This window comes from Bos indicus x Bos taurus, chromosome 18 (assembly GCF_003369695.1).
Source record: "Bos indicus x Bos taurus breed Angus x Brahman F1 hybrid chromosome 18, Bos_hybrid_MaternalHap_v2.0, whole genome shotgun sequence".
Classification (NCBI taxonomy): Eukaryota; Metazoa; Chordata; class Mammalia; order Artiodactyla; family Bovidae; genus Bos; species Bos indicus x Bos taurus.
In genome coordinates, this window is record NC_040093.1 from 16,019,322 (window position 1) to 16,034,516 (window position 15,195).

At 48.5% G+C, this 15,195-nt stretch overlaps 1 protein-coding gene across 7 annotated transcripts in view; it reads right to left on the reverse strand.

Annotated features, from left to right (window-relative positions):
- SPTBN4 (spectrin beta, non-erythrocytic 4) overlaps positions 1–15,195 on the reverse strand; it is an 80,553-nt gene that overhangs the window by 14,552 nt on the left and 50,806 nt on the right. For all 7 annotated transcript variants that reach the window (XM_027515789.1, XM_027515788.1, XM_027515792.1 and 4 more), the window contains 5 exons: positions 4,893–5,117; positions 3,893–3,982; positions 1,523–1,801; positions 1,290–1,420; positions 210–414 (listed from right to left, as the gene is read on the reverse strand). In XM_027515789.1, coding sequence (XP_027371590.1) covers positions 210–414; positions 1,290–1,420; positions 1,523–1,801; positions 3,893–3,982; positions 4,893–5,117 — 930 coding nt within the window. The remainder of the gene's footprint in view (positions 1–209; positions 415–1,289; positions 1,421–1,522; positions 1,802–3,892; positions 3,983–4,892; positions 5,118–15,195) is intronic.

Here is a 15,195-nt window from a genome sequence, read left to right on the forward strand (position 1 = left end):
TGCAAAAGTTGTCTCTCATGAAACTGAACCCTGGTGCCAAAAAGGGTGGAGCCGCGGCTTTACATTATATTACTCCATCAGTGACTCAACAGAGCCATGAGGTGGTGCTATTATAATCGCCCTGTTATGGGTGGGGAAACTGGGGGCCGGAGAACCTTAGTAGCAGACACAGTGGCCCCTGGATCATGTTTATTCCTAACGCTGCTCACCGTGACATGCTCAAAGTCCTGGCCGAGCTCAGGAGAGCCGGCCACCACCTCCTTCTCTGCGATCCAGTGCTCGAGCTCGTCCACCTGGCGACTGAGCTGGTACAGCCAGTACTGCTGCTCCAGGCCCACCCGGCGTTCCTCGCCCAGCTCCTTGAGCGCCACGTATAGGCGGTCCACCTGAGACTGCCGCCGGCTGATCTGCTCGCTGAAGGGGGACAGGGAGGGGACAGGTAAGGGCAGGGATGGCACCCCCCCCAAAGACTTCCAGGACAGAGCTCTGAGCCCCTGCCACCCCCCTCAGAGCAGGGCTGTGTTTCCTCTGAACCTTCAGGCAGAACTGAGTCCCCAGCCCGAGACTCCTTCATGCAGGACTCTGTTTTCTACAAGTCTTGAATGCAGCCAACTCAGCACTTGCATCTCAGGGCTCAAGGAAAATTCTGCTTCCCTAAGCTTAATAAGCTCATCATTCCCTCTTACCCCCTTGCGTGCGCCCAGCCTTCCAGGCTGCGGTCCCACACCTGGCCCTTCTAGCAACTTCGGTGGGACTCCAGACCCCTTACTTGGTTCCCCAGCCAACCCACCTGACCTCCAGTCAGGATCTCCAGGCTCAGAAGGACAGAGGTCGAGCCTTGTGCCTCTGTCCCGGATCTCACCCCTGGGCCAAGCCTCCTAGATGCCGCCCCTACACTTAACCTCAGAGAGGCCACATGACTAGCAGTCCAGGAGGTCTTAGGCCACACCCATTCACTGTGCTCCAGGCTTTTCTGAACTCCCAGAGGGGCCCAGACACTGGGTAGGAAGAGAACCCTTCCTGCCCTGAGATCGCTCTTCTCCCCTCAGTCCTAGACAACTCCTCCCACACACTCAAATCCTAGTGCTCCTGGCCCGACCTGTTCAAACATCCTTGCACAGCGCTCCTCCATGCGGGGACCCCCAACCACTTGCCAAAATCCTAAAGCACCAGCACGGGGCCAAGAGGGACCCACCCCTCCCACCCCAACGTCCAGTCCTGGCCCTGCCCCAATTTCCAACCGCAAAGCTCCAGATCCTGCCGGACCATTCCCTACGGGCCCCGCCCACCTGTCCGGGTGCCCCATCTCCAGCAGCGCCCGGCACTGGCGCGACAGCTGCGCGATGCTTTCCTCGTAGTTCTCGACGCCCTGCTCCAGCTGCAGGTGCTTCTTGAGCAGCTGCAGGGTGCTCTGTTCGTCCTGGGGACACACGGCGCCCGCGATGAGGCGGCAGCGGCCGACCCCGGGCTCCAGCGCACCGCCCCCGCGCCCCGGCCCCCCGCACCGCCAGCTCGGGCGCACCTTGCCCTTGTCCTCACTCATCATGAGCAGCTCCTGCTCGCCCAGCCACGCCTCCACCTCGGCCACGTCGAAGTAGTACTGTTCCACCTGGAAGGCGGCGTCGAGCACCTGCTGCCGCCGCTCGGCCGCCTCCCGCAGCCCGGCCCAGGCGCCCTGCAGCTGCTCCTGGCCGCGGCGCACGGCCTCAGCCTCGGGGCTGCGCAGCGACGCCAGGGCGCCCGCGCGCTCCAGCACCTCCTCCAGGCGCGGCCCGTGCGCCTGGATCTCCCGCCGCAGGCCCTGCGGGTGGGAGAGGAGAGGGGCGTTCAGAGGCTCGGCGCCTGCACGACTGGCACCGCCCAGCAGAGAGAGACAAACAGCCGCAGATCGCTGGCGACGAGCGGGATACTACATGTCGCGATTCCTCCTCACTCATCCTCCCATTGTTGCAGGTGGGAAAATAGGCCGCAGAGGTGAAGTGCGTTAGGAGAACAAGCAGCCAGTAAGGGCTGACAGGATCTGAACACAAGAAGCTGGATCCAGAGACTCTGCTTTCAAACAAGATCCCTGGTGATCCATGATGCCCGCCTAATGATCCCGACACAGGCCTCAACACAGGTTGGGGTAGAATTTACCTACAGTGCAGCGCACACATCTTAGGAATACAGCTGGACACATTTTACACATTGTTACACCTGTGTACTCAGATAGGGATACAGAATACTTCCATCACCCCCAGAAGGTTCTCTCAACCAGCTCCGTACTTGCTGAGTTCTTTAGCTAACCTCTCCTTTGCCTCTGTTTCCTCAACTGGTAAATGGAGATATTAAATAATAACACGATAACAACAGTCAACACCCAGTCCTGCCAGGCACTTTGCTAAGTAAGGGCTTTGCATAATGTAGTCACTTTTTCTTTTTGCCACACTGTGTGGCATGTGGGACCTTAGTTCCCCAACCAGGGATGGAACCTGTGCCCCCTGCAGTGGAAGGGCAGTGTCCTGACCACTGGACTGCCAGGGAAGTCCCTGTAGCCTCTCATTTAGTCCTCACTCCAACTCCAGGAGCCAAGCATCATTCTCATTTTACAGATGGGGAAACTGAGGCACAGGGAGGTTGAAGAACTTGCCAAAGGCACATGGCTAGTGGTCACCCCCTAATGTTTACCTTGTAGGGCTGCGGTGCCATGGCCTGCTGACAGCTGTGCCTGGCCTGCAGCAGGTGCTCAATCAACATTAGCTGCTATTATTTGTTTCACAGCCCCTGGGTATCTCGCAATCTCTCCCACACGCAGCTCGAGCATCTCCAATTTTAAATATTAAAGGTGCTTGACTGATTTCCTCAACTGTGAAAACAATGGGCCAGTTTTGTTTGTTCCTAGCGTGGTCTACCACCAGCAGGATTTTCATCAAGATAGAAAAACAAAATCGTAGAAAACCCCCAGCCTCTTAAAGAACTTCACCTAGTAGAGCACGATCACGAATCTTTCCAAAATAATTTGTGTGCCCACCTCCCCGCCATTCTTCAGTGCCCTGTTCTCCCTAACTATATATATATATATATATATATTTATAAAAGGAGGTGATGACAATACCTACATCATAGGGTTATTGCAGAGATTAAATATCTGACATAACCCCCTAGGACAGTATTTGGTACATAGTAAGTCTTTAATCAATGTATTATTATTATTATTATTACTATTATATTATTATTTTCCAGCTGCACTGCATGCAGTATCTTAGTTCCCTGGCCAGGGATCAAACCCATGACCCCTGCAGTGGAAGCATGGAGTCTTAACCATCAGACCACCAGAAAAGTCCCTGGAGTTCTTATTTGTCTGTTGTTTTCTTTTTTCATGGCCCGATAGCCATTTTCCTTACTTCCAGTCACAGGACCCTGATTTTCTTTTGGGGAACCGCCTTGCCTCCATCTCAGCCCAGATAATTAAGGCTGATCTCACATGCAGGTTCCAAGGCTGACCCCTCAGCCCAGACCAGGCCATTCAGAGCAGTCTAAATCCCTGGCCATCACAGTTAGTTCAGAGTGGACATGTGACTCAAGTTGAGCTAAAAAGAGTTATGCCTGGGACTACTACTGAAATTACTGAGAGAGAGTCTCTTTAGTTTTCCTTGTAGGATGTAAACTTGAATCTGTTGAGAGTTCTTTTACCAGCAGGAGAGGCGAGCTGGTCTAGAAAAAAGCTAATAGGAAGGAAAAAAAATGGAAATGAGAGATTCATGGCCTCTTGGAAGCACCTGGACACATCTGTATCTGCTGTTCACAGATCTCAATTATAAGAGCCTATAAATTCTCCTCTTCAGCTTTAACCACCTTGAGCGTTTTCTGTCATTTGTGTCCAAACCCACTCCCTTGTCCTGGCTCTGCTCACCTGGTTCTTTTTGATGTACTGCTGGACGGCCTGCAAACCACTGCCTCGCTCTGTCTGCATGGCCAGTGGCAGTCGCTCCTGGACCCATGCCTGGAAAGGAATCAGGGAACAGGTCAAGGGAAGGACACAGGGAGCAGGGCAAGGACCCCTCCATCTCAACTAAACTGAAAGCATCTAAGCCTCCATAGCAACCAAGGGCCTCCCTCAACTAAACGCCTGCTCACGTCTTCCACTTGCTCTCTGGACATGCTCTAACTGGCTCTCTGCATTTGAGTCAGGTTCCTGCTTACCTTTGGCCTTTGCATAGGCAGGTCGTGCTTCCTGGAAAATTCCTTTCCCAACCCGTCAGCAGGCTCAGCTCTTGTTTGATGTCTCAGCTTAGACATTCCCTCCTCCAGGGAAGTCTCTCTTGACTTCGAAACTTGGCCAATTGCCTCCTCTGGGCTCCCACAGTCCCCTAGCTTCCCCCATCACATTCCTAACCATCTTGAGCTGTCCCTGACTTAGGTTAAGTCTGTTTTCCCCTTTGGAGGAACGGGATTTGCTGTGGTCACTCCTGTGACCCTAGCGTCATGTAAGAAAGGGCCCAGAACGATCAAGTGAATGAGCAAATTAGTGAATGACTGAATGAGGAACTGAATGGATGAATGATACATGAAAAATAAATGCGTGAAGGAAGGAATAAAGGATGAGGGGATGAATAAATCAATGACTTCATGAATAAATCAACGAGTCAAAGTGTTAATGAAATGTGAGAGTGAATGAATGAATGAATAAATGAATAAGCGCGAGTAAATGAAAAACTTAAGGATCGAATGACGGAGTCTATCGGCGTATTAGTGGATAGGTCCCTCCGCCATCTCCACCTTTGAACCCTCCTAAAAGCCATGTCCCCGCCCCCACCCCAGTCTCCACCCCCTTTGCCCGCTGACCCCGCCCCATCTTCGCATGCTCCTCCTCTCATCCGGGCCCCGCCCCAGATCCCCGAGCAGATCCTCACCAGCTCGTCCTCGAGGTCGTGCGCCACCTGGTGCAGCTCCTTGGAGGCGAGCAGCAGGCGGCGGCGCTCCTGCAGCGGCTCGAGCAGGCGCACCAGGCGCTCGCCCACCGCGTTCTGCCGCTCGCCCACCAGCTCCTTGCTCGCTGGCTCCAGGGGCAGCGCTGCCGTCTGCGCCTGCAACTCCCCCACCTCGCGGTACCACTCCTCCACCTGCGACTCCATCGACTGAAGGGAGAAGGGCAGGGTCAGCAGGCCCCGGCCTCCCTCCCGATCCCGCTGTGTCTCCCAAGTTCCTTTATGATGACAGCCAACCTCCTGGTCGAGGCTTACTATTCCACTCTCCCCTTGCTCAGTTCCTTCCAGAAGCGCTGTCCTCCTCTCTGATCCCTGCAACCCACTAAGCTAGTTCCCGACTCAAGGCCTCTTCTATTCCTATTTTCTCTGCCAGACATGCTCTTCCCTGTCAATCAGATTTCAGTTCAACTACTTATTCCCTTTTCAATGAGGCTTGCCTGAGTCCCTGGACTAAAGCAGCCCATCAGTTCTCACAAAAACCCTTCAAAGTTGGTGGTATCCCTGTTTTACAGAGGAGCAAACTGAGGCCCAGAGAAGTTAGGTAATTTGTCCAAAGAGTCAATCTTTTCAATATCAAAAATAAATACAGGGACTTTCCTGGTGGTCCAGTGGCTAAGCCTCCAATCTCCCAATGCGGGGGGCCGGGGTTCAATCCCTGGTCAGGGAACTAGATCCCACATGCCGCAACTCAAGAGTTGACATGCCACAAATAAAGATCCCACATGTACAACTAACACCTGGAGAAACCAAATAAATAAATAAATAATAATTATAAATAAATATAAATAATTATAAATAAAAATAAATACAAGCTATAGTGATTTAAATGGTTGATGGCCCACAGGGAGAGACAGAAAGTACAAAAGCAGACCCAAATACACAGGAGAATTCATATAGTTTATAGATGCCATTTCCAGTCTCCAAGGAGATGGATTATTCAATGAATGGTCATGGGCCAAGTTGCTGACCAATTTCACTGGATTCCTTCCTCACTGTTTATGCTGAAAACAATTCCAGATGGATTAAAAACTTAAGTGGAATAAGTAAATCCATAAGGCATACCAAGAAAATCTGGGCAAAAGTTTTTACAATCTTGGGATGGAGAAAATATTTCCAAGCATATAAACCGTAAAGGGAAAGATTTATAAACTTGGCCACAAAGAATAGTTTTGTGTCAACCAAAGTTTCTAGATTTGAAGGCAAATGACAAACTGGAAAAACATTTAATATGTGTTAGAGCAAGGAACTAGTTTCTTTAACAGTAAAAGAATTCCCTTTTATCCTGCTCCCTTTGTCTCCTCGGCACTTAAACACCATCGGATAACCGTCTTTACTCATGAGGCTTTTGTTTTATTGGTCTGCTTCTAGACTATAAGCTTCATGAGGGCAGAGGCTGTGTCTCTCTTCACCTATGTATTTCCCTGTGTCTAGAACCATGTCTGGCATGTAATAGACCTTCTGCTGTGGTTTGTCCAATGCACAAATGAATGACATCAGCAAAGAGAGATTGCCCGAAAGAGGAATGGGCAACAGATGTGAACAGGCAACACAAAGAAGAAAAAATGAGCACAGGAAATGATGCCCAATCTAACTAATCATTGGGATAATACATATGAAACAAGGTATTCTTTTCTATTTATCAGATTGGCAAAATTGGGAAAGATGGATAATATCTAGTGTTGGCAAAAATATAGGGAGATGGGCACACTCAGCCTCTGTCAGTGGTGGTGTAAATTAGTGAGAGCCTTTTGGAAGGCAGTTTGGCAGGTATTATCAAAATGCAGTATGTGTCAAAATGCTTTGACCAGCACTTGCACTTCCAGGAATGTATTTAAAGAAACAGTGGCATGTATGCACAAAGATGTTCGTCCAAGGATTTTCATCATAGCAGAGATGTTTGTCCAGAGATCTCATCATGGGACTTCCCTGGTGGTCCAGTGGTTAAGAATCTACCTTGCAAGGCAGCAGAATGGTTCCGTCCCTGATTGGGGAACTAAGATCCCAAATGCAACTAAGTCCTCATGCCACTACTAGACAGCCTTTGAGCCGAAAGAAGAGATCCCACATGGTGTAACAAAGATCCCACGTGACACAATTAAGACCCAACACAGCCAAATAAATAAATAAAGATCTCATCAGAGCAGAGTTTATAATGGAAAAAAATGGAAAAAACTAACCTCCATGTCCATCAAGAGTGAAATGATTAAATAAATCCACATCAATATGGAATAATACCCAAGACTTACTGTTAAGAGGGAAAAAAATTAGAACATACTTATGAATAGATATTTGTACTTATGAATAGATACTTGCAGTAAGTTGCACATGCATAAAACTTCCCTGGAATAAAGAAGAAATTAATCACAGATGGTACCTACTGGGGGCATGAGAATTTAGTGAATGGGGACAGGGATGAAGGTGAGATTTTTCACATAGGATTTTTTTATACAGTTTTTGATGTCTGAATCATTATATTTATTTATTCAAGAATTTCAATTAGGACTTCCCTGGTGGTCCAGTGGTTAAGAATCTGCCTGCCAATGTAGGGGACATGGGTTTGACTCCACATGCCGCGGGTCAATGAAGCCCATGCATCACAACTACTGAGCCATGTGCTGCAACTGCTGAAGCCGGAGCCCCTTAGAACCCATGCTCTGCAACAGGAATAGCACCCCGCCCCCTGCCCCGCTCACAGTAATGAAAATCCAGTGCAGCCAATAAATAAATTAATTAAGAAAGAATTGAAGCATGAAGAAAATAAAACCATTAATAATCCATATAGGTACCTCTATTAACAGACAAAGAGAGGTCTAGAAGGATGCATACCAAATAATAATTGAAGTTCTCTTTGGAGTGTGGGATCCGGAGGCATGTTGAAGGGAGACTTTATGTTTTACTAAAGATCTGTAAGATAACAGTAGCTTTTAACAAAAGAATATATTTATGTATTACTTGTGTGATTCTAAACAGATGGGGGAATATAGAAAACAAAATAACAGGAATGAAATTAAGTGGTAACAGATTAAAGCAAAAGACTGCAACCCAAAGCTGGAATATTAAGAACAAAGTCAAGACTTTTGTTGCAAGGTTCTGAATTGCAGAGCCCATTGCTTTGCCTGCCCAAAATTGGTCCTTTCTTTCCTAGCACCTCAAATCCCACTCTCAGATCCTGAACTTCTTGTTGTGTAGTAGCTAACTCCAGCCCAACTCTTTGTGACCCCAAGGACTGTAGCCCTCCAGGCTCCTCTGTCCCATGGAATTTCCCAGGCAAGAATACTGGAGTGGTTTGCCATTTCCTTCTCCAGGGGATCTTCCCTACCCAGGGATCAAACCTGCATCTCTTATGTCTCTGGCACTGGCAGGCAGATTCTTTACTGCTGAGCCACCAGAGAAACTGAGCTTCTTAATCGGTCTTCTACTAAAACCTAGAGGGCCAAAGGGGGCCACGTGATCCAAACCTGGCCAATCAAAACACAGAAACCACTGTGGCCACTAGGATTGATCAAGGATGGTCTTATTACCTAAGCTGGGCCAATGAAAACTCTTTCAGCTTCCGGAGGGGCTGATGAAACCCATCAGTCCAAGAATGGCCATGTGACTAAGGCCTGGCCAAGAAGAACACTGAATCACCCTGGCCACAAGGATTGGGTAAGAGATGGCATGTGACCTAAGATCAGCTAATGAAAACTCTTCACACTTTTTCTGGAAAAGCATGTGAGCTGAAAAGGGGTGGTCTCCTTCTCAACCTGTTTCTAAAGCTGGAAGAACACAGGCCTGGGATAATAGAGACAATTTTGCCACCAAGAGAGAACAGGTTCCCCAATGATAAGGCCAACACAGAGGAAAGCAGGGTGCAGAAACAAAGAGAAACTCCAAAGGACAGAATTTGTGGGGCCCATCCAGCCATGCCCCAAGTTCCTACCACAAGCTCCTACCCCTGGTTCTTCCAGCTATATGAGCCAACAACTTCCAGCTCCTTTTAGCCTAAGTCCTAGGAACTGCATCTCAAAGAGTCTCAGTTGATACAGTTCACAATCTGTAGGAGTCAGAAAAATGGTTAAGTGACAAATCAAAGTCATGTCCAATGGAAATTTTTAGACACACGAGTGGTAGAAATCAAAGAAAAATGAAATAGTCATTCCCCAAAACTTTTTTATTAAGAAAATCATTGTAGTGATATGTAGAAAATAAAAACACATTAGAATTGAGGACACTTGCGAATATAGTCTGAAATATTAAGGCTGTAAGTTCCAGTTCCCCATGAAATGAAAACCCCTTCATCCCTCTGGAGCAAGTGGCCATGTGGCCTGAGATGGAATTATTCCAGGGACTGCTATGTTTCTACTTCTAGAAAAATGCCAAGTATTTCAAACACCTATTTAATATGTAACCTTTCTTACAAACATGGCAAAGGATACAGAAGTACCTGGTCATTAAACATGTGAAAAGATGTTCAGGCTCCTTCAGTGTCTTGTTGTTTAGTCACTCAATCATGTCTGACTCTTTGCCACCCCAAGGACTATAGCCCACCAGGCTCCTCTGTCCATGGAATTTTGCAGGCCAGAATAGCGGAGTGGGTTGCCATTTCCTTCACCAGGGGATCTTCCCGACCCAGGGATTGAACCTGTGTCTCCTGCATTGGCAGGAGGATTCTTACCACTGAGCCACATAGGAAGTCCCCCCTTCAATGTTTAGGAAAATGCAAATTAACATAACACAAACCAATTATCTTTCGATTCTCAGGTTAGCAGAGATAAAAGGCTTGCTAACAGCTGTTGAAGGTGGCCATGTGGGGAGATGGATGGCTGTCACTCTGCAAGTGTGTCCACTGCCTTTTCAGGAGGATATTTGGTAATATTTATCAAAAAGTTTAGAGAATTCCCTGGAGGTCCAATAGTTAGGACTCTTTGTTTTCACTGTAGAGGGCATAGGTTGGGGAACTAAGATTTCGTAAGCTGCGTGGCCAAAAAAAAAGGGAAAGAAGCCAAAGAAATAAGGGGAAAAGTTTAACGCATAAGTCTTCTGGTACCATAATTTTACTTTGAGAATTATTTTCTAATATATATTTCTTATAATACACATATAAATATACATATATAAGAAAAGAATATATATTTATATACATATATAATATAAACGTGTATATTTAAAACCATCCATCTCCCCACATGGCCACCATCATTAGGTATTTGCAAGCTTTTTATCTCTGCTAATCTGAGAAGTGAGAGATACTGTATTGTAGTACTTTTAATTTGCATTTTCCTAAACACTGAAGGGGGGCTGCCCAGGTGGTTCAGTGGTAAATATATACATCTTTATCTGGCTGTGCTGTGTCTTACTTGCAGCATGCGAGATCTTTACTTTTCGGCATTAGGATCTCTAGTTGTGGCATGCAAGATCTAGCTCCCTGAGCAGGGACTGAACCCAGGCGCCCTGCATTGGGAGCATGGAGTCTTAGCCACTGGACCACCAGGGAAGTCCTGAGGATTAATTCTAAAATATTTGTACACAGGCTTAAATACACACAGACAGGGATGTCTGTTGTGACATTATTTATACTAGCATAAGTTCAGAAATGGCCTAAAGGTTTCTCAACAGAAGGCTGGTCAATGACATTGTCAAAGTATCCCCTGGTATATCATGCAACAGTTTAAAAAGGACTGGGTATGTCCTACAAGGAGGGATGCCTAGGGTGTTCGGCCAAGGGAAAAGGCAAGCTTCACTGTGGTACACATATCATGTGTACGTGTGGAGGTATGCATGGAATATTTCTAGAAGGATAGAGAAGAAACAGTTGAGAGCACTTACACCCCTGGGGAGGGGGACTTGCATGTGGAGGAGAAAGGTTTTTTACTTTTCACATCATACCCTTCCGTTTGAACTTCTTACCATAACAGCAATAATGGGTAACACACCGTGTTTGCTCTCAGCACTTGACAAGAATGAATTAAGTTAATCCTCACAACAGCCCATGAGGTCAGGGAAGATGAGGATGTTCATATTGCTCACAGCTGGAGCCCAGCTCCTGGCTCCATGCCGGGCACAAAGTAAGTCTCCATAAATGTGTGTTGCTTTTGTTTGTTGGATTGGTCACCATGTTCTTCTCCTTCTCTTGGTATTAAAGGTTAACATTAAAAAAAAAATTAAACCAGCTTGAAATGTTACAACCAAAGGAACGACATGGATGACTCTTGAAAACTTTAAGTGAAGGAAGCCAGAAAACAAAGAGAGCCATATATTGCATGATTCCATTTATACGAACTGTCTAAAATGGGCAAATGTGTAGAGAGAGAAAGCAGACTAGTAGAGAGAGTGAGTAAGGATGGGGTTTCTCGTTGCGTGCTCAATCGCTTGGTCATGTCCAACTCTTTTGTGACGCTATGGACTGTAGCCCACCAGGCTCCTCTGTCCCTGGGATTTCCCAAGCAAGAATACTGGAGTGGGTTGCCATTTCCTCCTCCAGGGGACCTTCCCGACCCAAGGATCCATCTCTTGAGTCTCCTGCATTGGCAGGCAGATTTATACCACTGAGCCACCTGGGAAGCCCCGCAGGGTTTCTCCTCAAGGTGATGAAACTGTGTTGGAATTAATAGTGAGAGTTGCTCGACTTTGCAAATACACTAAAAACCACTGAACTATTCACTTTTAAAAAGTGCATTTTGTGGTATGGAACATCTCCTTTTTAAAAAGACATTCAAATTCAAGGTAAAAACCAAACCAAATCAACAAAACACAGAGGCACCTATTTCCAAAAGAACCTCAGGTGCTTTGCCACCTGGTGACGCAAACCCAGATCCCCCATAACAACCTGATTGCTGCTCAGACCCACCTGCTGCCTTGAAAGTGAAAGTGACAGCCGCTCAGTCGTGTCTGACTCTTGGCGACCACATGGACTATACGGTCCATGGAATTCTCCAGGCCAGAATACTGGAGTGGGTAGTCTTTCCCTTCTCCAGGGGGTCTTCCCAACCCAGGGATCGAACCCAGGTCTCCCGGATTGCAGGCGGATTCTTCACCAGCTGAGCCAAAAGGGAAGCCCAAGAATGCTGGAGTGGGTAGCCTATCCCTTCTCCAATGGATCTTTCCGACTCAGGAATCAAACCCGAATCTCCTGCATTACAGGCAGATTCTTTACCAACAGAGCTATCAGGGAAGCCCTACATGCCGCCTTCCCATACTCCAAATGGGGAAACTAAGACTCAGAGAAGATCAGTGCCTGGTCTAGAGTGAAAACTTCCAGGACCAGAATTTGAAGCCAGGACAAGGTGACCACAAAACCCTCATGGCTCTCGGTTACTCTCCTTCTCTGCAATCCGGGATGATGAGGTAGGTCCAGAAAGGTGGGGTTAGTCACCTGCAGTCACACAGTATTAGAATGTGGGTTCAAACCCTGGACGGTTTGAACCCGCAGGTGTGGCTCCTGACTCTGGGCCATGCTGAGCTAGATGAAGAAATGTGGGACAAAGACTGAAAAGGGGCAAAGAGGGTGTTTTCTTTCTTTTTTCAATTAATTTATTTTAATTGGAAGATAATTACTTTACAATATTGTGATGTTTTTTGCCAGACATCAACATGAATTAGCCACAGGTATACATATGTCTGTCCGCCCCCCCCATCCTAACCCCCCTCCCACCTCCCTCCCCACCCTATCCCTCTCGGTTAAAGAGGGTGTTTCCTTGGCCAGAGTGTTTTCTGGCTCAGGGTTGGGTGGGTAAGGAGTCTCTGGGGACTCAGCCCAGCAGCTGCAAAGCTTCCAGTGCCTTTTCCCCTTGCTGGTCCCCCTCAGATGGCAGGAGACCAGCTCCCCCTTCCCTCCTGGAGCGAGAGCCCGAGGCTGAGCCAGACCAGCTGGCCTGGCCCCTGGGGACTGGGAAAGCAGGGGCTTGGGACTCCACCATATGGCCCCTCAGTTGGGAAGGACAGTTGGAGGAGGCCCCAAAGGAGGACTGGGCGGAGGGTGTCGTGTGGCCTTGACCTGGGAACCAGGGTTCCAGAAAGGCTGCTGCAGAGGCTGGGATGGAGGGACACGGAAGGACGCGAGGAGGACGCAGGGAGGAGGAGAGGTCAAGGGAGAGGGGCAGAGAAGGGGAACGGAAGTGAAGAGAGAGCAAGATGGAGATGCAGAGAAAGACAGGTGAGAAAGAGACAGAGGAGAGGGGAAAAAACTAAGAGAAACGGAGACACGGAGGAACTGGGGGAGCAGGGCTGGGAGACAGGCCCAGAGCGAGGCAGAAAGGGGAGACAGAACTCACGTATCCACGCCCCTCGGACCCGGGGCCCCACCTCCCCCAGCCCAGCCGGGATCGGGTGCCCTGAGGGGTGGGGCAGCCGGGAAATGTGCCCCATTGGATCGCTCCCCTCCCTCCTGCACAAGCCCAGTGTCTGGGATCTCAGGCGGGCCCCAGCGGTCAGCAGGGGCCACGGGAGTTCCCTCCCCCAGGGGCAGCTCCTGAGGCCCAGCTGGACTCCGTCTGGGGGCCTCGGCCCACTGAGTCACTCCCCGCCTCGGGCGCCCTCTGCTGGAGAAAAGGCCCAGGAGTCCCGCGCTGGAGCCTGCTCATCGCCGGGTGACCCTCCCAGCCAGGCCCTCATCCCCGCCAGGTCTCAGTCTCTCCCTTAAACGATGGGGACCCCACATCACGCTCTCTAGGGTGTGTGGGGCTGAACCTGCCGCCCTGTGAACCCACCGCCCTGTGGAGGGTCAAGCCAAGTCCTCACTTGTCCAGGGCAGGGGGCCCCAAACCCTCCCTCTGAAACCTAAATGGCCAGAAAGGGAGACGGGTGTGCTCTCAAGGGCGTTAGTTGCCCCTTCTAATGCAAATGCAAATCCCACAGTGAGAAATGCTTCCCATCCCCCAGACTGGGGAAAAATCTAGAAAATCTGACAACACCAAGTACTGGCAAGTATGGTTGGGAAAAGGAGCTTTCATTTAATGCATCAAACGGCATCAGGACTTAGGCAAGCTATCTGTCACAACCGGGTGAACTGCAAATGCCTCTAACTTCTCACACTGTATCAATGTTTCATATAGTACGTCCCCATCCAAAGACATTATTTTTCAAACTGAATTTTCTTTTTTGGATGCACTGCCGGGCTTGTGAGGTCTTAGTTCACCAACCAGGGATTGAACCCAGGCCCTCGGCAATAAGAGCCTGGAATCCTAGCTCCTGGACTACCAGGAAGTAACCCCCACTCGACCCCTGCCAAATACATTTTTAAAAAGCTACATGGATGGGGGAGGGGGTAAATGCCAAAATGGACTATAATCAGAAACAAATGAAACCAGTATTTCATACAGTCAACATCATCTATGGAAGACAGAGAAATAACCCAACTTTCTAATATAGTACAGTAATGATGAACCCTTTGGTTGGAGACAATTAAAAATTTTAAACCTGTAAACAAGTATTGTCTCTTATATTTGCTGGGTCAGCAATTCTGAAACTACATCATTTTTTAATCTGTACATTGTTCACATGAAGTTGCTAATATTATTATGTCCATTTTACTGAAGAAGAAACTGATGCACAGAGAAATAACGCCAGATCACGCACTTAATAAATCACAGAGCTGGGCTTGACCCCAGGCAGCCAGGTTCCAGTATACACGACCTTGACCTTGGCATGTACTGCCTCTCATAGCCCTGTTGTCACCGAGTGGCTTAGTATTAGGGTCCTCTCCGTTGGACAGAAGAGGCATCAGAGGCTCAGACCAGAGGTCAAGCCACGCACCTAACATCACACACCTAGTGAGTGGCAGAGCTCTGACTCAAACCCATACCGCCGAGTGCCGAGTCTGTGCTTTTATCCACTGCAAGAAGCTGCTGGAAAGAGTTAGCCAACATTGCAAGACAATGAATAATCCTAGCTGTAGTTGTTACTGTGCTAGAGGTCTTGGTTTGCCCCTCCTGACCACAGTCTAAGCTTCTCCATCCTGCTCTGTGCCCTGGGTGGGTGGTGCCCTGTAAGGATCACAGCAATTGGCTCCCCTGCCTTCTGGCTTCCAGCTGGGCTGGGCTTAGGACCAGATACGTAATTTGCAGGGCCCAGTGCAAAATTAAAATGCAGGTCCTTTGATTCACATGTTAAGAATTTCAAAATCAGTAGAGGTTAAGATTCTGTGCTTCCACTGCAAGGGGCGAGGCTTCGATCCCTGGTCGGGGAACTAAGATCTGACATGCCCTGCAGCATGGCCAAAAAAAAAAAAAATGAATTTCAAAACTAAGGG